This window comes from Miniopterus natalensis, chromosome 15 (genome assembly GCF_054644295.1).
Source record: "Miniopterus natalensis isolate mMinNat1 chromosome 15, mMinNat1.hap1, whole genome shotgun sequence".
NCBI classification, from domain to species: domain Eukaryota; kingdom Metazoa; phylum Chordata; class Mammalia; order Chiroptera; family Miniopteridae; genus Miniopterus; species Miniopterus natalensis.
The window spans coordinates 41135954-41163737 of NC_142095.1; the positions used below are offsets into that span (position 1 = coordinate 41135954).

Here is a 27784-nt window from a genome sequence, read left to right on the forward strand (position 1 = left end):
AGTTTTTCTTTTCTCCCCTAGAATCACATAATTTCGAATTGGTTGTTGATCAATATTAACATGGTGAAGACCTTTAGTGGAAGCCCAAAGGGCTTTATATTTGGCTATGACCTATTAAGGTTGTAATAAATGTCTGGTGGGGACAGTGAGTGGAAGACACTGGGCTGAGAGAGAGAACTTTGGATGGTAGAACTGAGATTCAGAATGATCTCGACAGTCAAGAAAATTGATTCAGATGCCAATATTTATTCTACCAGTTTTTACAAAGTCCAATTTTGTGTCAGATCCTGGCACAAAATGCAATGAGGAGCAAAAACAGATTTCCTGCCCTCTTGGAGCTTACAGAGTGGAGGGTGAGACAAACATCAACCAGATCATCACACAAAAATGTGTAAGTGCTGTGAAGTTAAGTAATGCTGTGAAAGCACATGAACAGGAACTTGAGAGTTCCCTGGGGGAAGTGATGCTTGAGAGAAAATGAATAGGAATTAACCAGGCAAGGCGGAAGGTAAAGCAGGGGAAAAACTTTCTAGGAAGAGGGGAAAAATGGGCAAAGGCCCTGAGGGAGGCAGTTTTGAAAGAAGGCCAGTGTGGCTAAAGCACAAATTTCCAGAGGAAAAATGGTACAAAACAAGGCTGGCTCAGGGGCATGCGCCAAACCACTCAGGCCTTGCAGGCCATTGAAAGGTTTCGATCTTTATACTATAAGCAATGGGAAGCTATTGAAGGGTCTTAGTACACGGGTATCTGTGTTTAGAAAAGGCTACTCTGGCTGCTTTGTGGGGAATGGGTATTGGCTGTGGTGAAAAAGCCCATGTGGATGCAGGGATACCACTTAGGGGCTATAGCAATGGTCCCAGAGAAGGACGGTGAAAGTTTTAGGTGCCCGAAAGCCAAATATAAGCCACTAGTGGGCTACAGGTACTAAAAAAACAAATGTGATTCAAGATACAATAACAGACACAGTGTCCTGGTCAATGGTCTAACTGTAGTCTAAGCTGTTAGATTATCTTGTCCAATTTAGACAACCCCAATTGGATAAACTCAAAAGTGTCCAAAGGAAGGCAAGTAGGACTATGCCAGGACCTGGAATGGCAAAGTGGACTGGAGGCTGGAGAAGTGAGAGACTGAAGGAGAGGATGGAACAACCAGAAAGCAATATTCAAAAATTTCAAGGGGGATTGTGTGCAAGAGTGATGGTTCAAATTACTCTTCTGGAAAGACAGCTAGGACCCATGGGAGAAGTTAAAGGAAGTCTATGCCAACTCAGTACAAGGAGTGATCAGTAATGGACCACCTGCCTCCTGCCACACTTGAGTCTGCCTCCCTGGCCAAGATGTGTAGAGAAGGCTTTTGAAGAGATGCTGGGTTAAATCGTCTCTATAATCTCTTCAGATTCTCTAGGAGTCATTTATTTTCTCAAAGTATGATCTTTTTTTTGGGAGGGGGAGACTTTATTTCTTATATTCCTATTAATATCCTACCACCACTACCATCACTTTCTCCCATTTAATGAAAATATATATGTCAGGCCCTGTACAAAACTCTTTATATGCATTTCCTCATTTAATCCTTATAGTCACACTATAAAGTAGGTAACTGAATACAATCCTTATTTTTAGATAACTTAATTGAGGCTTAGAGAAGTAATTTCACAAGGACACCAATGTGGCATTTTGATTCCAGAGACCATGCTTTTAGTCAGTGCACTACGTTACTTCCTACAACCACATATTATACTATATGACAATGAATGGCATTCTGAGTTCTACAATTTTAACCAATTTCTAAACCTTCATATATTAAAGTATATAAAATGACTTACTTACAATGACAGAATATAGTCAATATCATAGCTACTAACTGCGTAAGTCAGAATAAGGCTAGCTTATGCTTGGTAAGAAACAACCCCCAAATTTCAGTGTCTTAGAAAAAACATAGGTTTTATTTCTTGCTCATGATGAATGTATATAACAGATGACTAGGGGAACTCTGTTTATCACAGTCATTTAGAGAACAGGCTTAAAAAACAACCACCATTTTGAATGTTCCTGGTTGGTGTCAGAGGAAAAGAGAACTCTGGTAGAGGGTTTTACACCTGCAATTTAATGCTCTAGCCAAATAACAATGTAGGCAACTTTGCTCACAATTCATCGGCTAGAGCTAGTTGGACTAATTGGCTCCACCCAAACCAAATGGACTTAGAAGAGCAATCCAACAATGTGCTTGGAATTGAGAGAGCTTGTAATATTTGGCAAACCATATTAATAACTTTCCTAGGCAATAAATATGCAAAGAAGCCAAAAGCATGCATATAACTTTTGCTGTATACATTTCAGAATTTCTGCCAAAAGGATACGACTACTTCTTTACGTTAGCTTATTAATTTACTCCAAGTGGAGCATACTAATACATTAGAAGAGGGGAGATGTACCAAACATGCTGAATTCTGGTAAAAGTCCTCACTGTATATGTAAAACACAATCTGAACCATAATCATGTCTGCCAATCAAGCCCTGGGCATGCCATACTAATATACTTATTTGCACTTGGGTTACATACAAGTGTTTAGACAGAAAATGTACCATTTTACTCCCCTACAAGTTTCATTGTACCTAATTATGTAAAGCCATCATTGGTGAGCTAAGAGAAGATAACATGAAACAGCTCAAGCCATATATCAGGTTTTGAAAATTAAGATATAGAAAACAACCATTTACATACATTATAGAAATTCTATTCTGAAAATTCTTGGCAATGCCAGTGCATCATTGTGAAATTAACTAAAAGTATGTTATTCAAATCCCAATTTTACTTATATAAAAATGTAAACCTCTTAAAACTCTTGTTTTCTAATATTTATAATAACAAAATAAAACAAGTAATTCACCTTACTTCCTGCTATGACTCAGAGCACTCAATTCAAATTTGAACTACTTTTATCCACCATCTGGAAAGTAGAGCCATTATTTATAAGTACTCCACGGTCTCAACTATGAAACCGAAAACCTACAATGAAAATATGACAACAAATCAATAATATCTATGAAGCGTTTCCCTGGAAATGGTCGTTAGAAGACAATGATTTCTTCTTGTAAGCGATTTAAACGCCCAAAAAAAAAGTAACGTGGTATTAGTGTGCTTACAACACAATTAAGTTTGTATTACAAATGCTAGTTTAGGGAAAAACTGATTTTTAAAAGCCAGTGATATTTCCTGTAAGGCCACTGCTCTGATATCTTAGATGGTGCCTTTTTCTAATTTGAAAGCTACATATTTTAATAGAGAATGGTCCAAAATGTTTTTAAGGTCAAACTGGAAATATGTTGATGATTTAAAAATGCAAGCGAAGTGCTTTATTATATTATACTACCAGAGTGTTATTGTGGTTTAAAAATATCATTAAATCAGCACAAACCCACACTTATCATTTCCTGCACATTTTTCACACGAGCTGCCTTCTGACTATGAGTAATCTGTTAATCTGCTCCTCGCCTCACAATTCGTCAAAATGACAGATTCATTCCTTCTCTAATACATAATATCTTCATTTACTGTACGCCTTGCTGCATTTTTCTTTTTTGCTAGCACTGAAATTTAGAAAATCACAAGTAAATTTAGAGAATGTCACATGGGTGGTTGTTCTTGTTTGTTTCCCATTTCTTCCATTATTCCAGCAGGGGAAACTGAAACTTTTCTGGACTCTTAATGTGAGTTAATAGTATTTCTGACATGAAGGCAATTTCAGGTTTCAGTGAAAGTGCTGTTAAAGAGGTTGGAAGAGGGAAAATGGTAAAATACAAAGTAATTGTACCCTTCACCAAGTCACAACACTGACAGGAACAGAATTTTCTTCTAATGCTACTGGGCAGTAAATAGATTGTCACGCACTGCCTCCAACTGCTAGGTGGAAAGAAAAAGACATCACCCAGCAGTTTAGGGATGAATTTCCCCCCTCAAAACACAAGGCTGCATTGGCATAAACCCACTGCTTAACTGGAAGCCACCCTGGTTTTATTTAGGCTGAAACTGTCATTGTCATCATGACGCTGACTGCCCTCAGGCAGGCCAGGTAGCGGGCTGCTTCTTTGCTGTTTTGATAATACAAATGGTTTTGCTGTTTAAAATTGTTTGTTACCAATTCAACAGAAGGTATTTTACTCTCCCGTCCTTTCTTGCTTTGATTCTGTTGGTTATTAGTCCATAAGCTTTGCAAGTAAAGTGAATGAAGAACCGAAAAATATTAGGCCATGTAAAATTCTAGATAGTTTCTTTCATCTTAAGGAAGAGATGAAGCACATCACCTGCAAATCACCATTTGGCTTCACTTGTTACAGACCCAGGTGTTCACATCATAAAACCAAGGTCACTACTGCTATCCTCAAAGGTCAAAGGTGAGGACGTTTACAGCAAAATGAGCAGCTTTCTAACCAGTCTCGTTTCCGCACACACACATGTATTTCCTGTGCGTACGCCCAGCGCCCAACACCCAACGCAGCACCAAACGGCCTCTAATTTGTCTTAATCAGTGGCAAGGGAGTGAAGGCTTTACGAATGAATGGACAAGAAAGGGTCAGTAGAACAATGTTAGCGTTAATTCAACCAAATCAGCTCAGGGTTGTTGGCCTTTTCTCCTTCAGGTCGCTGGAAACCGGCCGGACGTTTGACTTGTACAGTATTTATTATACGGAGCGGGTTTTTATGCGGCAATGATCAGCAGAATATGGGGCTGTAAACTCTAGTAAACACAATATATTGCTTGAGTGAAAAATTACGTTTTAGCCTTAATCCATTTCAAAATGTAACGTTTTTCATTAGCAAGAGAACAAAAGTCTTCACAGTACACGTAAAGCCACCTGCCAGCAACAGCAGAGCGTGTGAGGGGCGCAGGGCGGAAAGGCCGCGATCTCTCCGCGGCAGCTCGGCTCCCCCAGGCCCCGGCGCTTCCCGGGACAGGCACACACGGCCTTGGTGACGCGCAGGGAGGACTGGCCACGCTGGGAGGCCCAAAGCTCGCTAAAGGCACACTACGGTCACCTCTCCATGACGCGCTGCACACAGTAGGTGCTCCAGAAACACTGAACGTTGCTGAAGGTATGAACTGAAACACACTTTGAGTCGTTTCGTGCGGTAGAGGTTCCTTGTTAAACAACAAGGGGAGCTATTGAGCGTCAGGCTACAAAACGAAGGAGGAGGCCGCGTGTCTTGGATGCAGCTGGCTGTGGCCATCTAACCCTCACCATGGTCTTCCTCTCCTTAGGTTCATGTCATCCTCCTGGACCTCAGTCTGCAGTCCCCTCCCCTCTCCCTCAGGTAGAACAGAGGGGAATGTTATAACCTGGAACTAGCACTTCAATTTTTTAACCTTAAGGTGCTCATTATTCTAGAAGGGGAAGCTGATCTTTTAATTAAAAGCTGAAACTGTAAAATGTTAGAATGGCAAGGAATTGCTTTGGTAATTACTCTCTACCCTGGACCCCGTGGCAAAGGTAATCTGAGTTCATGATCACCTGGGTAACAGTGGGGAGGCCTGGCTGACGGCAGGTTAGTTACAAATGCTGGGGATTCCTCAGGGAGCCATCACTTCTGACATGAAAGCTTTGGGGAGGTGCGGGGACTCTCATGGGAATGGGTTTCATGAGTCTGTAAAACACGATAATTAAAATACTGATGAGTATTTCCCCAGCTCTAATGGCTTAAGAGTCTCTCCTGGAGCACAGCTGGGAAAGGAGACTCAGGGTGAGGTGCTGAGTCCCAGGTGCTGGTCAGAAAGCTGGCAGATATCTGAACTGAGACACGAGAGCTGATGCCCAGGCAGGCAGGGCCAGGATGAACAGGCGAAGAGAGCAAAGAAAAAGAAATTTGGTCAGGCTGGCAGGGGTGGCACCCAGTCCTCTGGGGTGGTGGCTAGTTAGGGCTTGGGACAGGGTAGTTGGTACAAGCATGCAATCTGAGTTACCTGGCTCTGGTGAAATAAATGACCAGAATCCGGACTAAGGTGGGCTGGGCAGGCCAAGTGCCAAGAGCAGAGAAGTGATGGGGCAGGAGATCACCAGCTGCCCAACCCTGCTGGTGAACTGTTGGGTCCCATGAAACCCAATGGAAATGGTGCCTCTGAAGTTGTGCAGGGCATGGTCCTAGGTTCAGGGCTGTCAGAGGTGAGGAGCAGGATGATTCTTGAGGGACTTGGTTTGCTACTGGGGTGTCTTAAGCTTGGGTTTTCTCTAGGGCAGGGCTAGAGAAGCCATCTGAGCCTGGCCTTTGCTATAAACTGGGGAAGAAAGGGGCGCAGCTGAATCTCTTTGTACCAGGAGTTTTCAAAGCCTGTTGGAAAGGTTAGACCAGTGGACGGCAGACCCCTCTGGGAGCAGGAGGTGCATGGAGTCACTTGAGTTTAAAAGGGACCCAGCACCACAGGCTTTGTCTCTCTGGCTATCTCTATCTATATCTATCTATCTATCTATCTATCTATCTATCTATCTATCTATCTATCATCTATCTATCTATCTATCTATCTATCTATCTATCTATCTATCTATCATCTATCTATCATCTATCATCTATCTATCTATGTATCTATATCATCATCTATCTATAATCTATCTATCTATCTATCTATCTATCTATCTATCTATCTATCTATCTATCTATCATCTATCTATCTATCTATCTATCTATCTATCTATCTATCTATCTATATCATCTATCACAGTTAATCAGGAACTTCCATGTTGTGTTTTGTTCTGAAGGAGAAATATTTGTTAAAAACCCAACTTGTTTTAAAATGATCCAACTTTAATCATTTGAAGAGAAACAGGACATGCAATTTCTGTATTTCATTTCATTTACTTATACATTCCTCTCATTTGTGTTGGTGGGACAAAAACGTAAGCCCTAGAGGAGAAGCCCATCAGGCTGAGTCCCGACAACTGGAGAGAAAAGAAAAATGAAGCCGCTGTGATCAATCCAGAGCAGCGCTGGTAGGTTATGATGACAGGCCAGCTTGCCTCAGCCAGGCCAGCTGAGCCAGCGGGAGCTGAGGTCAGCGGCTATTAATCATCTGTCTAAGTCTGCAGGGCTTTATCAGATAATTATAGTTATAAGTACATTTATATCACAAAACATGTGGTAAAGCTGCAAAGGATTAAGCCCTAACACAATCTGCACTGACATTAAAAAAAATACAGATAGATGATAAATCATAAAGCAAACACTTTAGAAAACCATGCCATTCATTACTGGGCATTCCGGAATTATCTTTTATATTATTTCCATGAATATTTAGAACCCTACAGAGCCTTAGACTACCTTCCCTCTTCCCCCTAATTTTCCAATGAGTTGTAGAAATAGCAAGTATAGTCATCATTCGAAAGATTAGTTATTGACTCCATCCATATAAACAGACAACTAGAAAGTAATCACAGCTTATTTTATAAAAACCCACTTCTGAGTAAAAATACCTTGAGCTGTTCTGAAGAATCTACATAAACACAAACATAGATGTGCCTAAAGGACAGCTCTAAACCCCACAAACCAAGAGAAGGCCTTTCAAAATAAATGACTTAAGGCTGCAAACAGCATCCATTTTGCTCCATCTGGCAGTGAGTTCACCTGCTAGAAAACACTTCTCGACATGAATGAACTGTGAAATTGTCTCCTCCTACCCAGCACTCCTCTAAATTGTATTAGATGATGTTAGCCATTTCTGCACCTTGTCATTGAGGCTGTCGGCGCCCCAAAAGGCAATGTGGGTGGACACGGGAGGCAAGGGCCCAGCATTTGAGATGCTGCCTAAATGTCAGTCAGTACGTCAGGAAAAAACAGTGGGAAATATCACACGCATGCCTCACAATGCAGGGGGAAAGGGCTTTGCTGGAAATCTAGACACGCGAGGGATTATGATGAGGCGAACCCTGAGTATTTCAATTCCTTGACTGTAAACACTCAGGCAGCGGTTACCTTTGGGTCTCACCTCTACCCAGCGGCAAGCACACCACCCTGAGTGTAAGTGAATTCTTTTACTCCGAGGAAAACAATGTATGAATATATGCAGAGTTTTAGCTATTTTCATCCTAGTCAACTCTCCAAAACCCAAATTTGCCTGCTTTGTGGATGCACACTATCTGTAACTTTAATCATAAATGCAGAAAACTATGAAGTTAATCATGTTTGAGAAATAAAAATCTTTTCGGAATAAAATGTAAATGAAAGACTTTGGGGATATGGTTGTTCTGTTACATTAATGAAGCTAATTGAAAGTTGACTCTCAATAAGTATGGATGTGGGTTATGAGTTATATACTTTAAAAATCTTAGGTCTCTGGGTAGTGCAGATATTTCACCGAAGCTAACATGGCCATTTTAGCTCCCAAAGGCATCGTCTGCTCTCCTCTCGACGGACCTGCACGTGCTCGAGTCCCCGTCACCATCTGGCTTGCATTGCTGTGATCACAGCCACACTTAACTCAGGGATCAGAGCCCCCTGCTTTTCATTTTTGTTCAGGGCCTCTGTGCGCTGAACTTTCAGTCCAAGATTCAGGTTAGGTGCTTGTTTATCCGGAGGCAGACTTAGAGACTTATCTTTTCATTTTAAAATATTTTTTCTCATCTTCATTATCAGTATCTTTTAACTTTAAAATTTAATTTTAAAGTTTTGTATTTTAGAGTCTAAAACAAGGTATACTATTTGTAAGAAATATAACAAATACAAATCTTAAGAAGAATCATAGCTTTCAATTTTATTACATTATGTGTATTACATGATTCAATTTATCCCATTTTATATGATGATCTACGCTGACCTCGTAATTTTATCATCTTTTTTATTTATGGCCTAATAATGCCTTTCTGCCAGTTCTCCAAGCTGCTGAATTTATGAGCCAAGAGCCAAGCAATGCAATCTTCAGGTTTCCTGAACAGCTATATAATACTGTTCCAGAGAACTGGTGGATAACCTGCTGGCAAATGGGATCAATGGCATTTTATGTACTGCTCTAGAATTCGGATTTTAATTTTATCATGTAAAAATGTAAATTAATTTTTCTTAAATGAATGAACATTTAATTGGTTAAATAAAAATATACTATCTAGTTAGTGAATTTTCTTATATTCTATCTTTGAGAATTAAATTTTAAATGAGATATTTAAAGTCACATACTACCACATCTAAGTATTAATTAATTCTGTGTAGGGTAGTGTTCCCTTCAATAGTGGAATTGGTTTTCATATGTAACATGTATAATGAGTGTCATCGAAGTCATAGAATCTAAAGCTTGGAATGACTTCCAAAAGCATGTAACTCAAATCCTTTCTATGACACATGAGAGTGTTCGTATTATTAGACCAGGACTGGACAGATTGAGAGGCTTGTCTGAGATCATTTACTGGGTTGGCAGCAGAATTAGGATGAGAATTAGGGTCCTTTTCTCCTTTTACTGAAACAAAAGGTTCTACTTTTTAATATGTTTTATTATCACTTTCATTTGTTCAGACTGCAAATTGTGACTTTGTTATAATTTGGACCTAAGTTGGATTTCCAGTTACCTTGAAAGTTTACTCATATATAGAAGAAGAGTTTGTTAGTCAAATCTAGATGAGCTGCATGATTGCAGGGGACATATTCACATATCAAGGGATAACTGATTTTCACTATGTTAAAACACCTTTTACATATACTAGAATTACAATCTCACTTTTGAACCTATTATTGTATTTATTTATGGTAGTGAAAATTCCCCCTACTAGATAACATGAAAAAATGACCAGATCAAGTGTATAGACCAGGAATGCTTAGAAGAGATCACTGAATTTTACTCTACCTATGTCATGAATATTCTGTAAACTGTGGGTGGTCCCCTGGCAGCCATGTGAGCTTTGCATGCCTCTGATTTGCCGCTCATTGCTGATCAGACCAGAAGTGGTTACTTGGCCCAAGCTACATCCATCACATTCTCCTAGCCTGCCAGCTTCAGCATGTATTTTGAATTGTAATATGTAAACTCAAGAGCTGTCAGACAGCCGTGTGACTGGGAAGCAGAGAAAGCTGGTGCTCAGGGAGGAATGACACCGACTGGAGGGTGCAAGTTTCAGGCTCCTCCTGAGAACTGGTTGCCTTTGGGTGCCAGAAGATAGCCTATATTCTTATTGCACAAATCTCTCCTGTCTGTATGTCTGTCTGTCTCTTTTAATATTAGCTAAGTTGTTTTTGATACATGCAATCAATGAGTCTAACTCAGACACTCTGTAGTAGATACCTGGGAGCCAGAGCGATGTGCTATGGTCGGTGTTCTGGCCCATCCCATGGGACAAACCACAGTACAGGTGAAAGAGCTTGATAATAAGATGCATTTGGATAAGAGATGCATTATAAATAACTAAGACCTTGTGTGTGAAGCTCAAGATGGGCTGATTTTTAATAAATTCCTAATATACAATAAATAGTAATAAAGTAATACTGATTTATATAGAAACACTAGCTTATTTAGCTATTTATTAGAAAGCCGTATACTACATGTATTTTGAAACTGAAATTCAGATTTCCTTGTCCCTAATGAGCCTGAAATAATGAGGTTTTTCTATATCGACAAATGACTCATATGTCATGACATTTTTAGAATAATGAAATAATTTTGAGATTATGAAATTCTGACATGACAAAAGAAGAGAACAGCCACTTAAACTTGTAAAGCTATTTTGATAAATTTAAAGGTGCCAGGTAAGATAAAAAAGATTTATGCCTAAAATGTACTAAACATCAAATACCTATTAAAACTCTATATAAGCAAATAGAGTAATAATGAATAAATTAATACTTAAAGAAAGCTTGCTATGTGCCAGGAACTGTGCTAAGAATTTTTCATGTATTCATTCACTTGACTCTCCCCAAAACACTATGAGGAAATTATGATGCCTGACAGTGAGTTAGATGACTTGCCCAATGTCCCACAGTTGGTAAAAGGCAGGGGTGCTAGTTAAACGCAGGTAAGATGTTGTTAACCACTACACCACAGTCTGAATAAGAAAAGTAGACTGAACTAAGACTTCTAAAAAAGAGAAATAACTTGGGAAAGTTCTTTGGATGTTTTGAAAAAACAATTTCATGAAACCAAGAAAAATGCATAACCTTCTAATGAATCTTTGAACAAGGAATTTAGATTATTAATGATTCTTACCGGGGGTCAGAGGGAGAAGGTGGGTTCATTTCTTTCTGATAGTGCCGACCTTGGTTGACAGGCTGTAAGAGACAAAACATCTGTGAGTCACTAATCAGCATCATGTGCTTTACATATACTCTCACTGGCACTCTCACTGCAATTTCCCCCTGAGAAGCAATCTGCAAGAAGGGGCTAGCTTATTTTATAGAAGGGTTGAAGGCTGTTTGGGAGATCAAGCTAGTAACAAGGTGACGTTTATCAGAAAACACAGGTCATTTTAACGGCTGGTCACTGGACGAGAGGGCATCGCTGGTGTAATCAAAGATCCTGGAGGAATCTTCCTCCTCTCGGGACTTTATGTTGTTAACATTGGTTGATGTTCCCAGATACAGCAAAACAAAACAAGATATCTTGTTGAATTAATGCTGCATAGCAAGTACAGGCAATAACCTAGAGATGGGGCATGTAGAATATATATTTATATCTCAGCGTTGCTCAGTTTGCAAGGAGAACTTCCGCCTTCATTAATGGAATTACACATGTAAATCTTAGATCAAGGTGGTCATTTTCCCCAAGTGTATATAATAAAACCTCAAGCATCAATCAATGAGCTGAAAAAGGCGATGCCAATACCCAACAAAAATGTGGAATCTCAATCGCCCCCCTCAACAAGAAACCTTGAAGTTACTGTCTATTTCAAAACAACCACATCCCATGTAAGGCTTAACTTGCCTCCATTGGAATTTGATGTTTTTCATTTGTTCTAGATAGGAAAAAATTCCCTTAGGCCTCATACAAATCCTGCTTTCTAACATCAGCTCAAAGTATTTTTCCTTTGTGATTAACGACCATGTGATTGAATATGAAAATAATTTTTAACATTCTCATTTTATTATGAGCTAGAATTTGGTATATATTTTTGAAATGCACTTAAGGCGCTGCAGTTAGTTCCTTACCCAGTGGGGGGCGTTAATGTTTCTCACCCATAACATGACCCCATAGCACTGACACCAACCGAGAAAAACTCTGTGGCCATGGTGCCTGTACATATAGAGCATACATTGCTTATTTTCCACATATTCCTTATTTTAATGGGTCCTAAAATATTAATGACATGGGTGATGGGAATTCTTCCTCTATAAATAATGTCTTGGAAGTGTTCCTTTAATTTAAATCAAACACCCGATATGATGATCACAGCCACTTAGCAGGACTCTCCGTGATGCACCATGAATTTAAATGTGCTCAGATACTTTGGTAATTGAACCAATATCAATGCATCACCATTTCAGTAATAAGAAACCACCGGGAGACCAGTGGGAGGAAAAGCATGTCATAAGACGTATTTGATCTCACTAGAGAAATAAGGCCTTTAGCAATTTGCAAGTGAAACTTAGTTCTATGACTTAGGCTTTATTATTTCGCAGCAAAAAAGGATTAGCACGCGAAGTGCCTAACAGGTTCTCTAGACCAACTCACACTGGGGCAGAGATCCTCTCGATAAAGCCTGGTATTCCAGAGTTCAGCCGGACTCGGGCCTCCAGCGAGTGGACCTCTGCCTATTACTTTCAGAGGCACTTCCATAACTCTCTAAGCATCACAGTCCTCATATTCAGCCAGATTTCTATTTGCTTAATTTTATACATTAATTCTACTCCCTTATTTCAAATGCCTTACTCCGTGCTCTGGAGACCAGAGATGGCTACAGAATCCTATCTCGTTTGCGATGCAGCTGTCACTCAGGCTGCACAGCGTGGCCCTTTCCATGCCTGCTCATGTTTATATCAAATAGATCCAGTGATACATGGAATAATTATTAACATAATTAATAAAAGATTCCCACTTATAATGATTTTTAAGTGTTAGAAGACCAAAAAAAAAAACCAAAACAAAAAACCACTGGGAACGTTTCAAAGTAGTAAGGATTATAGGCATGAATAGATAGAAAGGCAAACAAAAATATTCACTTGAAATAACTGCAGGCAATGTAAGTTGGTCTGAATAGCTGATTCCTTAATTTGTACTACTGAAAACTAATGACCAAGTTGTTACTCAAAAATATTTTATTCAATGACCAACTTAATAACAGCACAGCATGGCAGAGCATTCTGACTTACACACGTAGCGGCTACAGATGGACGTATCAGCCCCACTGCTAACGGCCCAGTTGGGGAAGGTGCCAGTGAGGCTGCACGAAGCTGGGGGGCATGCCAGCCAGGAAACAGTGGAGCCATCATTTGAAACGAGGCCGTCTGACCTCAGCCTACCCTCAAACCACTAGAGTATGGTCCTTAATCCAGCTGGGGTTCACCTGGAGTGCCAAATATCTAAATTTTTGAATAACAAATATGCCAAACTCAGTTCAGTTTACACCAGGAAAAAAAAAGAAGTGGTTCTGAAATACATTTATTTGAAATATATAAGATTACCTCCTTACCATAAATTAAATTCACTTGATTTCATTCTTATGATATGCTACTCTATATTTAAAGAAAATAAGTTTTGCTACATTGCTAAATTTGGGACAAATATAAGATGTAATAGACAATACTTTGAGGATGAGGAAAGTTTATTTCACAAGGTGACTTTCAAAGTCACTGAACATGAACGTCTCGCACGTTTCAGTATTTTCTCCCGACGGCTCAGATACTGCACTGACTCTAATGTCAGTTTTCGTGTATCACTTCTATTGTGGCACAAGACGTCCGGCAGCTTAGCACAATCAACTACTTACCTTTTTAGTTTGGGAGAATTAAAAGAAAACTCATTACACCTAAAGACAGCTGAGAAGTTAATGAATCTGTAGATCAGAACACATTGAGACCTATGAGGGCCTGAAACGCCAATGTATTATATATTATATATCGGACACACAGCAGCCAGCAGTCATCATGTAAAATGCTGATATGCTGATGGGCAAAGAAATGGAAGGGATCCAAGAAACTCGGGACCTCGTCCTTTTGGTGGCGCTGTTGCTTTGCACTAGTGTCAGGAAAACCGGCAGTCACATAAAATTAACTACCACTGAGCACAAAAGAATTTTTGCTTTTCCACGATCAAGCAGCTAGAAATTTGGGGGTGAGGGAGAGAAGGAAAGGCTAACTAAAAGAACAGGAGATAAGATAATCCTGTCATGTTAAAAGGTAAAGAAAATATTTTCATGTTGTTATGTAAAAACCTATAAAAATGGCAAAAATGTTGCAAGATTAATCAAGACCGTAAATAACTTGTCTGAGAACCTCACCATATGCTTGCAATTTTATTAACTGCATTTTGCCTCGTTTTCTTCCAAATATGCTCTGCAATGTGCCATTTGATGGCTGCATGCGATGAGTTTCTTCATTTTTACACCAGCTGAGGGACTAATGTACTTGGTGTTAGGTTATGGGAATTTCTTTTTTTTTTTATTTTTGTTTTTTTTTTTAGGTTATGGGAATTTCTAACTCAAAGGAATGGTGGCTTTGGGGCATCTGCTTACAGGGCAGGATGCATGTGAGGCAGGCTTTTCTGGAATCTAGGTTAGAGATGGGACAGAGACATACTAAATAATGAAATAATTTATTTGTAAAGGTCTGAGGGGGCCTGTCTGGATTCTAATGGTTAAGCTCACAGTACAAGTAGAACAACAGAACCTCTGCCCACCCTTATAGCCCTCAGTGGTCATAAAAAAGGGAGATGGCCTAGAAATCATTTCTGCTCACACAAGTGGCCCTTTGAGAAGAATCACTTTGGGGAGCATCAGAGTATAGTTAGCCTGAGCTACCTCTATTAGGTGCAGGACACATGCATTCCATGCTCTCATTCAGTTTTCACTGTGCCAGTCTGAGGAAGGCTCTGTATCATTCCCATTGTAAAGGTGATTGTGCCAGTAAATGGCAGAGCTGGGTATGAGCCCAGGTTGGCTGATGCAGAGTCTATATTTTGGTCACCACATGAAGCTGTCTCCATTAATAACTATCCTTTTTCTTAAAAAGAAACACACACACACATACACACACGATATGGTTTTGTTCTACTGTCAATCAAAATCCCTCACCAAAATAAAATTCACTTAAAACTCCCATTGTAACCAACTCCTAGTTCCCCTCCCAATGCTTGCCTGGGGCCCAGTTTATGACTAAATCTCATGAGGACTACTCCTAACAGAAACCCTCCAAAACTGATTACCTGTAGTTGTAAAGTATTGTTTTAACTGAATTTGGTTCTAAGAAACTTTGAAAAATTTATCTGTCAAAGGCCAGTAGATTTCTCAGCAGGCTTGATTTATTTAGCATGAGATGCCAACCAAAGTCAATCTGCTATGAGAAATAAGATTACATTTAACTACACTTTTAAATGACTAATTTACTACATCTAAACGCCTTTTAAACAGTACATATTGCTCTGAACTGTACAGAGGCTGAGGGAAGCTGAGTAAACACAATAGAATTTGCTAAGACTTCATTTTACCCTGTGGGCTTTCTGGTTCCAGACTGCACCGTGTGTGAAGTCCTTACGTAAAGATGCTAAACAGAATGTGACCAGACTAAATCTCCTTCTTAAACTATTGGTCATTAAGCCCTGTCCAGAGGGAGCTTTTTTCCTTTATGTGTATATATAATACCCATTTGTCAAATCTGGAATGTAAAATACTACCTGCATCATTCAGGATTTATTTAAGCAAAGAAAAGCTCATACTTATTTTGAAAATTTGATAACACTGCCTTATTTTAGGGTAAAAAAAGCAATCTTTTAATACTATTGATTGAATATTCAACCAGTGACTAACAACCAGCAGGGACCGAGTGTGACCCTGAGCCAGGCTCACGCTCAGTGTGGTCCTGCCTGCACGGAGCTCCCGGCCGGGTCTGGGGGATGCTCGGAATGATGGCTCCCTGATGTAGGTGCTGTCACTGAGCCCGGAGGTGGCAGGAACCCAGAGAAGGAGGAGGTAATTCTGGGCAGGGTGGCCGAGGGTCGGAAGGGCTTCGTGAAGCAGTGGCGTCGGAGTTGGGCCACAAGGGGTGCTGAGGAGAAGGGGATGGGGGGTCCCCAGGCACAGGGGGAGCAGGAGCGGCGGCATGACTGACATGCTCCCAGAGAGGCAGGGCGAGCTCGCGGTGCAGCCAGAGCGGAGCGCTTAGTTCTGTGTGCATGTTGGGTGGCAGGTGGGTGGTGATGTTGAGACAAGAGAAAGCTCATTTCAAGTCTGGTTCAAGGTGATGGGTTACCTTGTTGAAGGAGAGGCTCCACCCTCACCTCCACAGATTTACTTCTGTCGCTTTGCAAACTTGGAATTCCCTTCTCTCCCTTTCTACATGGTGAGTTTGCACTCACTCTGTTTTAAAAAAAATTAATTAGTTAATTAATTAATTTATGTTAATTCTCACCCAAGGATATTTTTTCCATTGATAGGAGAGACACACATTGAATTGGTTGCCTCCCACACGAGGGGATCGAACCTGCAACCCAGGTACGTGCCCTTGACCGGGAATCTAACCCTTGACCCTTTGGTGCTCAGGCCAAAGTTCTAACCACTGAGCCACACTGGCCAGGGCTGCACTCATTCTTAAACTCTGGTTTAGCTGTACCTGTTTCTGTGAAGCATCTCTGAAACCAACAGGTAGAATTAATGGTGCCTCTCGCTTGTTCCCAGAACTCTTTACTCTATCATCACTCACTACCCTGACGGACAGTGAGCTGGACTCTCTGCTTCCCTCCAATTTGGTAAACATCTCAAGGCTGGGTAAAGCTTTATTTGTATCCCCAGCATGGTCCACAGCATGCTGTACCGCTCAAAACAAAATGTGAAATGAATTAACATGAGAAAGATGAGCTAGGTTGTGGAGAGCCATCATAGAGAGATTCCTGGCTCTAGTGGCAGAAAGGAAAAGAAAGTATGTATCTCACAGTGAGGCCCGGAGAAGGGCTTCAGAAGACTGTGGAGCCAAGTCTTGTAGGATAAACAGGTACAAGGTACAAGGATATGTGTAGAGTGCATTTAGGGAATCACAACTGGGACTAAAGCATGGAGTGAAAGGTGGGGAGCAGTGAGAGAGGAGATCAGAGGGGGGCAGCTCTCAGATCATCGGGGGCCCTGTAGGTCACACTAAAGAGGGAACAGGGGGTTATGAAAGGGCTTTATGTAGGGAAGAGATAAAATCAGGTTTGGGCTTTAGAAAGATCACTAATGTTAATAATAATGATAATGAAAATGACCACTAATGTTAACTTATTAAATGCTTATTATGTCTTAGATACAGTGCCAAGTGCTTTTCCAAGGTCATAGCCTGGATGTGAGCCTTGGCAATCTGACTTCAGAGTAGATGCTCCTACCCATCAGGCTATTGCTTGCACTGGAGGTACAGAGGCTGTTGAAAGGATCTGCATAAACTCCAAGGTTATTTAAAGTGCCAAGGTTATGGTACATGTAGGGAGGGTTAGGAGGTAAAAGGAAGAGAGGACACTCAGGACGTGGAGACCAGTTGGGCATGGACAATGAAGGAGTGGGAAATGTCTTCCAAATTTCTGGTCTGAGCGCCAGCATGGACGGTGGCACCATCACCGAGCTACAAGAAAAGTGGGATATTATTGTGATAAGTTGTGAGTTCTTTTCTTGTTTCTTTTTCACGGCCCCTGTACAGCTTCTAGAGAGAAAGGCGTGAGCTCTCAGCAAGCCCACAGCGGTCCTTGTAAGCTGCTCTATTTAGACTCTCTAGGACAACAAGGTGCACGCGTTCATTAAGGAATGCAATTTTCCATTTGGTGACCGCTCCAGTATCGAAATAGACTGAACTTGATGCCGTAATAAACATATCTTATGAATACCAAAGCTAGGCTTTTCAATTATTTTCTCTGTCTAAGAAATAGACTGTTTTCAATTTCTCATTTGGTCAAATAGAGAGGTTATTAAGTTCCTTATCAATGACGTCTGTGGCTGAGAGGAGTGGTTGTCATGCATGAGGACTTCAGTCCTTGCCAGACAGGCCAGTGATGAGAACACTGTATCCAGGGCAACCAAGAGGTCAGCCTTTCAGTCCATAAATCATCATTCCTCAGCTTGCCCTTTATAATGCTAGTCTCCGAGCTACTCTGTGACAGAATGAGCTTGTTCAGGAGGCCACTGTTCTTTCTTTCTTTTGGTTTAAATGCCTGCTGAGGGATATTTTATAAGAAAGGCAATGTTTCAGTTCCATTGTAAACAGCGTTGGCAAAAATCTGCAGCTTACGCTGATGTTTTTAGCTCTGGCTGTTAGGATACTCTGAGTAACCAGTTTTTGCTAGGGGGGTAGATACTCTTTGGCACTAAGGCTGCTCCAGGCATTATGCATGCTTGGCCATTCCATTTAATGAGAGCACAATTAAGGCAAGAGAAACCGGCAGGGTGGGTGAGGGGAAGAGAAAGAACACTAATGAAGACTGAGCAGCACCTCTCCCTACCACACATGCCTCCTTAGAGCCAGTTTGAATCCCTCCTCCATGAAGACCTGCAAGTTCTTTCTGGAGCAGAAATCTCCTTCTGCCGGACTCTGGTAGCACTCATTTGACAACTGAGTCATGCATGGAGAAGTCACCGGATCGCAGTGGTCAGGAGCTCAGGCTCAGGCGTCAGGCCACACTAGTCCTGAATCACTGTACTCAGGGCCTCCATTTTCTCACCAGAAAATGGGAACGCACCAGTGCTCACCACACGGGACAGCAGTAAGGAGGAAGTTAGGTAACACCTGCCAGGCCTAGTGCCAGGGCCTCTGAGATTTTCAAGATTTACCAAGATGTAAATCTGGAAAACTGGAAAAAAACTGGCTTTAAAATTCAAAAAGAAAACTGTAAAATTAATAAATATTTAATGAAATACTTGATACATAAGTTATCCACTGTCAACTACACTTGAACTCAATCTTTATATATTTTAATACATTATGTAAATATGAAATGAATCAAAGTTACACAATTTTATATTTCCTTTCAAAAGCTTCTGGTAAAAGAGTTACATTTACTGTTGGACGAAAGTGTATTTTGATATGTTTGATCTGATGTTGAACGTAGCCTTATGTGTAAATGTTCCTCATGACTAGTCAGGTCTTAAACTGTCTCTAGGTGCTTAATAACCGTTGTTATAAAAATGATTTTATTCTTCTGCCTCACAGTATTTCTTGTGCTGTACAGGACTGTTTTGTCGAAGCTTCTGCCCTGTGTTTCCATTAAGACAGAAGATCCTCGAGGACAGTACTGTGGAGAATGGACTGAGTCAAAACCCTGGGCTCTGCTCTGGGGTCCAACGCCGACCAGGTGTGGAAGGGTGGGCCCAGGATTTTGTTCCTTCACCCAAAAAACAGGAAGACTGGGACCTGCTCCAACTCCTCTGCCATCCCTGTGAGGATGCGGGGACATATTAAAAGTGCTCTACCTGTATGAGCTTATAAATATAAGCCCTGAAGCATCTGCAGTGCCAATCATGGCCGTAGGCACAGGGATTCTACAGAAGGGCCTTTTCTGACTTGTATCCAAGCAATATTTAGAATATTTAGTCTCTTCCTCTCTTCATTCATTTAATAAATATCAACCCCTCCTATGTGCCAGGGCCTGTATGAGAAGCTGGGGATGCAATGGGATACATAGAATCTATAGTTAAATTAGTTTCTCTTTTTTTCTTTCGATGTATGGTTTTATACATCAACACACAATGAACATACATTATCTGAGGTTCGCTAAGACAATTTAAGAAAAATCAATGCCTCCGCACCTAAAAGGCTCTTTCAGACTGAGCTCTGAGCACTTCTCACAGGGAGTGTGCTCGGGTTGGCCCTGGTTTTCCCAGGCAAGGCCGTCAACGGAAACACAAAGCCCCGGACTCACAGGTGGCAGGCAGGAGTTCCAGGTGGTGGTGTCGTCGCTGCTGGTACTCATGCTGACATTACAGTTGTCGACCTGGGATGCGCTCAGGCCACGGGAAGCCCCGGTGTCCTCCAGATCTTCGCTCTGTTGGCGCCGCAGGCTGGCCAGCATTTGCAACTCGGATTCACTCATCTGGCTGGACTGATAGTTTCTCCAGTCATATTCCTGACCAAGGGAGCAAAAAGTGACAGAGCAAAGGTCACGGCCTTTCTGAATTTTACAGGATACCATCAAATGCTGCAGCCTCACCCCTTAGGTGGCTCCCCAGTGGCAGAGGCCACCCCCTCAACATGCCTTCAGAGCATGCCTGCCCTCCTGCCTCGCCTTGTCTCTGCTCCTGACGTGTCGGCCACACTGTGTGCTTCACGAAGATTCCCTAACGCATCAAGCTCACGCCCGCCTTGGAGCCTGTGTCCGTGCGCGTCCACCGGGCCCCGTCCGCAGTCTAACTCCGAGGTGTTTTTTCGGTCTCAAATTATGTTACTACCTTGTGGAAGCCTTTTCTGATAACCACACACTGGGGCAGCTCTTCCACATTACGGGCTCACATAGAGGCTTAAAGTGTTCGTTTTTAGCATCGATCACAACTGCAGTTATTGCTGGGCTTGGCCTTCACAGGCGGTCTCTGAGCGCTGCAAAGACTGTCTTACGCCCACTGTACTGTCCCTGGGTGATGCTCAGCCAGCATTTGAGGAGTAAGTAAACAAAAACTTAAAGCAGTTTTTTAAAAAAAAAAAGAAAAATCACTTCCCATTAAAATGCCCACCGTACAAGAAAATTGATGAGTTTCATCTTTGTCAAAATTATGAGCAAATACATTCAACATACAGTAAGATCGAGCATGACTAATGCTGATAAAAGCCATAAAATAAAATTTGACCTTAAGATGGGAACATGTGAGGTATGAAAGCCAGAAAGACCTCACAGCTACAATAAACACTCTTATTGACACGGACTTTACTACACATGCAATCTGTCAGGCACATTTATTCTTTAAAGAATCGTGCTACAAATCTTTAGAGGCTAATGTAAACTTTCTTTCACTGTACAAGGAAGGAATTGACATGTGGAATTTTTAAAACCTTTGCTTTCTTTCTGGCCCAAACCGAATTTGATAACAAATGTTAATTTCAACATTGCTAAAGTGTTAGCATCGTATATGAGCATTCTGATTTACACCCAGGCCATGCAGTCTCTAATAGGAGAGCTCATGAGTATTTAATATGCCTTGAGAGTTCTTGGGACAAAACAGACATCATGAGAAGGTGAACAAAATTTATATTCCAATGAAAAACACTGAAAAGAAAAAAGGGAAATAGAAATAATCCAAATTTAAAAGAAATAGTTGGGGGAGCAATAAACACAAGAAGAGATGCTCAGCATCACTGTCATTAGTGAAATACAGACCAACACCACAATGAGATACCACTTCACATGCACTAGGATTGTTATAATACGATAACCAGTGTCGGCGAGCGCATGCAGAAACTGGAATCCCCCAGCGCTGCTGGTGGGAATGTAAGATGTCACTTGACTTTGGGCTCAACAGTGATCAAGTGACTTGTCCTTCTGTCAAGAAATGGAAGGAAATGTTCTAATGTGTCAAGTAGGTATGTGACTTGGGCTTGTCATGGCCAGTGCATGTTTTTACAATGTAAAAGAAAATTTTATTTTCATTTTTACAATTTTTCTTAAGAAAAACCTTAATATGTAGTATGAGTAGGCCATCCATTCAATTTATTTATTTAATCCACAAGCCTATACTTAGCCTGAGGTACACCCCAGGTGCTAGGATGGAAAAACAAGAGAGAACAGGGCAGTGGTTAAGCCAGACAGACCCAGCCTGGGCCCTAGTTTTACATTTACCAACTGTACACGATTGGGCAAATCACCTAACCCCCTGTGCCTAGTTTCTTCACCTGCAAAATGGAACCATATATATACTCATGGAATTTTTGGTGGGCTAAATAAAATATTGTCTATCAAATGCTTAGCATAGTACCTGACAAACTAAGGGTCTTCAAACTTATGATCTGTACTTTTATCAGAAAGTGTTTGAATGTGTACCTTCTAATATATGGGTATTTATAAATTAAACACATGTACAACTATATAAAAATAGTATGTGCAGTAAAAAAAAACACATAAAAATTGAAATGAAAATGGTTAGGCTTAAAAAAAATAGAGGAAAATAGTTTAAAAATTTTCTTCCTGAAGCCCAATGGATTGTTTCTGACACATCTTCTAGGGTGAATACAATCCTCTTAGGCCACTGAGTTGGCAATCAATACATATGCTCCCTGTTATTATTCTTTCCTCCCATTTTCTCTGTCCCCCTCCATCCATCCCCAGTCTTTCATCCATTCTGTACTATGCTAAGACACACATCTGTCTTCGTGGAGTTCACAGTCTAGACAGGGAGGCATAAGAGTTATTCTAAAATGTACTGTGATCAACGCTACAACAGAGACATGTCTAAGAGGTAGCACAGCAGGACTAACTGCCCAGGACAATGAAAAAGCCTCACAGAAGTCCACAGTGGCTTTGATAGTAATTCAATTTACTGACAACTGGAGTGAGTGGCCTTCAGAGGGAGTGAACTCTCTCCACCACCGGCAGGGGTGAAGGAGAGGCTGGAATACTGAAGTAATCTGGTACGGTGCAAATGGGATGATTGGCTGATTCATTAACTTATTCCACAAATACTTACTGAGACCCTATTATGTGCCAGGAACTGTTGGTGCTAAGTTTGTGTAGAACTCTGTGCCTCCATAATTTTATTTCATACAACAGTAATAATGTATTCTGACAACACCCTGGAAGGGGCAGCCAAAAATGAGCTGAGCCAAAGAAGTGACTTTCTCTAGGGTCATGAGTAGAGAGCAACTGGTGGCAGAGACAGGTAATTAACTTAGTCCCCTGATACATTCTTGGTTTGCAGTCTCTTAAACCATATCGAAATCACCAGAAAGGCTAAATTATTCATTATGTTTTTTAAAAGGCTTGCAATAAAGTCTTCACATTAAAGTGGACTTCAGCACAAGATGTCATCTAACTAAATTATGCAACTGCTGAGAGGCAAAGTGCTTTATGTAATTCTATCTCTGGAAGGCTCAAAATACTATGTATGACCCAGTTTCATCTCAAAATATCCTTGTAGGAGAGAGGGGAGACTTTTCAATCAGGTGTTTTAGGAGCAAGGTGATGGGCTCAGGGCTATGTAATTCAGCGGTGCTCAGGTTCCGGGCAAGCCCTTCCGTCGTGAAGCCACTCAAGCCTGTTGTTTCTTCAGACTTCTTAGGCGCCTAAGGCAGTGAAGGTGCTAACACAAGTAAGATGTGGCCCCTGCTCTCACAGGCCTTACAGTCTAGTAGGACAAATAAGAGCTATCAAGAAATGAGCATAAAATAAGGTAGCACTTATGAGCTATAGTATTAATAATTAAACAGAACCCCGATAACGACTAAAAGGAAAACTAATAAGCTAATAACGAATCCTGCAAAATCATAAAACGTAACAAACAAAAACAACCGTTCAACAGGATGCACTTCGCCTAATCTCTCTTCTCCAGATTCTAAGACAGATTAGCTTAATGGATCAAACAGCGGCTTACCGAATTTTGTGGGCCTCAGATAGGAACTGTGGGTGACACAAGACTTAAGCCAAAACAAGACATGGCCATGGGTTAATAAGATCAGATGAAGGGCCTCATTCTATCCTACGAGGATGGGAGTGGAATAGAATTGGGAGAAAACTGGGTCGCTCTTCTCATTCCGGAGCCTGTAAAATCTCAGATTCTCCTTCTAAACCAGGTCTGCACTGTGACAGTGCCCGGCACCCGCGCATAGGGAACATCCAGTTGCAAAAACTCTTAGTGAAAGGTCTGCCAAGCAATCCCTGACTCTTTGAGTCCTTTCAGGTTACAGCAAGACTCAAAGGGGATGGCGGCCGTTATAACAGAGTAGAATACAAAAGGCGATGTGAGGAAAGGGAAATGTACCAAGTAGCCTGGCATTCAGAAAAGAGAGAGGTCACTTACAGGGTCAGTCAAGGCGTCAGAAGGAGGCTTAATCAAAATCTCATAAGACCGCTTCACTGCCCAAGTCTTACGAAAAATCTAAGATTCTACCAAAAGATAATCTTAACAGTGCCCGCATGGAGACTACGCAAATGCCCATGAACAGTAGGGTGGACAAATAGTGTGAGAGTCATACAGTGAAACACTATAGGCAATGAAATGAGTGATATATTGAATCTCACAAATAAAATGCTAAGTAAGAAAGTACACATTGGTGAAGCTAGTCTTGGGGGGCAGGGGTAGGCTGTGAGGGGACAGTGCCAGGAAGGGGAAGTGCCAGCTTCTGGGATGCTGGTATTCTCTTTTCTGATTGGGTGATGGTCACATGGGCTTGTTCAGTTAGTGAAACTTCATCAAAATATATGTTTACGATATGCATACTTCTCCAGGACCAACGAGAGCATAAAAGTCTAGGACTCAAAAAAGAGTTCCTGAAAAGTGGTTAGTTGTTAATCATTGGTGCTTACTCTGGACTGACTCAGTGGGGGAAAAACACATTTTGTAAATGTGGTTGGAGAGTCAGTATCACTGGTAGTTTAAGTTTGTATTTATTATTAAGAGTTTTGAAACTGTAATTAGAAAGTTTTGGAAGTTTTTTTGAAGCCCAGAATGACAGCAAGAAAAGTAGAAGTCCATTTTCCGAAGCTAATTTTAAACTTTAATTGGCATTTAATTTGAAGATTAATGTCCTCTCTATTGCTATTTGCAGACAGTGTTTAATTTCTACACTGACATTTTAAATAATGACTGCTGGTAAATTCATGTTCCAGGGCGACTCATTGCCAACTAGCACTCCATGAAGACCTGTTTCAACTCCTGAGCTACGCACCCCACACAAGAGTTTGTCCTGATTCACTGGGGATGCAGGTCCACCAACAATAAGAATGAAGAGAAGACAGAAACCACAGCATGAACTGTAAGTGACACATACTTGAGGCCATAACTCACTCACAATATATGGTAGCTTTCAGCATGTGTTTCTCCTGGCAGAGAGGTAAATCAAAACTTAAAGACCAAGCCACAGTACAACTTGAAAACCTTTGCTAAATTTAAGGGATGGAATTTACACGGCATAAATCAGGAGTCAGGCTGTTAGAGAGAACCAACTGGTTGGAATGTAGATCATGTTTTATGTCAGTGCCATTCGTGGGACCTAGGCTCACCCAGCTCCAGTGCCAGATATCTCTCACAAACATTTCCGCTGGAGGCCTGACACTCACAACCCCTGACTCAGTCCATACTTCACTATCTATGCACACTGAGCTCTTAAGAATGTCTCAGGTAGAGAATTCTTGGGTAATTAAATCCAAATAGTGGCAAAATTCCTTACAAAGAGAACTTTTTATCTCATATATGTGGGTCTCTCTTTTTGGGGGGAGACAAGAAAGGATTTTTCTTTAAAAAGATTTTTATATTGATATGCTATATTTGTATAGACTACACTTTTAATCTGTGACCTAAATAGAAATAAACATACCTCCATACATCTAGCCTTGGTAGTCGGCATGCTAATTTTCAGCAAGGATTCTGACAAATATAGCTGAACTCTTCTTATTAACCTAAAAGGGAGTTGATAAACAATTTGTATTTTTCCAGCACCTATTTTCTGAATTCAAAATACTCCCTGAGTTTAATAATAAACCACAGACTGGAAGGAAGCTAGTAAAATCGAACTGAACAGGTTTTATACTATATTCAAGGATATGCCCCCTACAAGGTGACTATAGCCTTGTACATGGGACAAGCACAGTAGCCGTTTAATAAAAGGTAGTTTAAAATATTCTTTAAAGAGCCTGGAGGAAACCAATTTCTGAGACTTCTCATAGAAATGAAGGTAGCAGAGGCAAGCCAGCTGGCGCGCTGGAGTGGGAAGATGGTAACCCTGAGCCTGGGCTGTTTGAGTCTGGCTGTGACACAGCGACGACAGGCCGACCAACACCTGCGCTGCTTCTGCGCACTAAACACTGCAGAGCTCCACGTGGAAACAGAAGTGAAGTTGCCACACGATCACAGAATTTGATCAGTGGCCTTCATTTCAGGGGTTGGGGGCGGGAGGGTATCCAGTGTGGCCCCAAAAAAACCACCACTGGCTTTTCTGGCCCAAACTCCCGGGTTTGACACTGCGCCGTCACTCCCTAGAGGTGACAAGCTAAGGCTCTCTGCTCCCCGTCTGTCTGTCAAGCAGGAACAGGGAAGGCGCTTGTGGAGACCACAGATACAGCGAGGGGCACTCTGTACAGGGCAAGTACCCCAGGTCCTTGAAGTCACACACAGATTCTTAATCAAAGGCCGCGATCTCAATGTGTTTAGCAAATAGCCTAGCGCCCGCTACGTAAGGATGCAAGCATGACTGGCTCCTATTTAAAATCAGGACACCAAGACACCAAAGAAGGCGGGTTTCCTCAATAACACCTGACTAGTAGGAGACATTAGGACACTGGAGAACTGACAGAGAATGTCAGAGTGTGTTGACGAATGCATTTTCATTGATTCACACTTCAGATCGTCTCTTAATTTTTGTGAAGTCTTTCTATCCGCAATTTCTGAAACGAATGAGGAGAAACTGCCCCTCATTAGAGTAACTGGCCCATTGCTTGCATACTTAGCTGCTCAGAAATAGAGATCTCAAAATGTCCTGGTGACATCTGCAATTCCATATCATCAGCCAAATTCTGGACCATAATTCCATTTGAAATTATCTTAACATTTTGCCTTGGCCAGCAACGACCTTAGACACTAGGTACAAAGAAAGTGAAAGGAACAAGCCGCTTGGTAGCATCAGCAGGCGTTTGGGTTGAAAAATATTTAAAAAGAAAGCAGAAGTCTAGGAGCAAGTTCTACCTGGGAAATTTCTATCCTAAATGCAAATACTTTTACTGGTAGCACAAATGTTATTTAATCTCCAAATTCTATAGCTTCAGCAATATGCCCAGCAGTACACAGACAGATAAAACTGAGATAATGGCCTTGTTTTTCAGAGAAAAGGAAAGAGTGCAGTTTTGAGAAAACATCAAATATCAGACTCTTTTCCAAACCTATTAATTGGTAGACCAACTGGTGTCCAATTTATTAAACAAAACATTCTTACCATGGTTATTATTATGGTTTATAAAATAAATGCTACTAGTCCTGCCCAAGTTCAATTCCCTCTACCAACCCTGCAGCTACCCATCTACAACTGCGCTCTGGGAACATGGTAGGCACACAGGAGGGCGGCCTCTGGGGAGTGACTGGAGAGACAGCATGTCCTATTTCTAAATATTTTTCTCTCTTCAATGTACTCCTGAGGAAGTATCAACGTGTAACCTGGCAGAACTGACCCATTAATTCACTCTGACATTAGCACTGGCTTCAACTATAAACAGAGACGCAGCACACTTACTGGACAGCACCTAGAACTGGTTTCTGGAGTCTTATTGCCTTTGAAAAGGTTTCATTTGCTTCAGCCTGCTAGCTATACTGGTTATATCTCTAACTACTCAGGGATAGGTAGCAGAAAATATCCTGTCGGATTATGGGCTGAGTGTTCTACATGTACTATCTCATTTAATACAACCCTATGGAATAAATATTCTTTTCTCCAAGTTTATAGAGAAGGTAACTGAGGCTTAAAGCGGTTAAGAAGCGTGTCCAAGGTCACGTAAGAAGCAGCGAACCAGGGCTCAGATCCAGGCCTGTCT

At 41.2% G+C, this 27784-nt stretch overlaps 1 protein-coding gene across 1 annotated transcript in view; it reads right to left on the bottom strand.

The window, feature by feature from the left end:
* The window catches only part of CFAP20DC (CFAP20 domain containing), a 193137-nt gene that overhangs the window by 33763 nt on the left and 131590 nt on the right, over window positions 1–27784 (bottom strand). Inside the window, exons 14-15 of the mRNA XM_016205538.2 lie at window positions 19988–20191; window positions 11171–11232 (exon numbers count right to left, since the gene is read on the bottom strand). Coding sequence (XP_016061024.2) covers window positions 11171–11232; window positions 19988–20191 — 266 coding nt within the window. The remainder of the gene's footprint in view (window positions 1–11170; window positions 11233–19987; window positions 20192–27784) is intronic.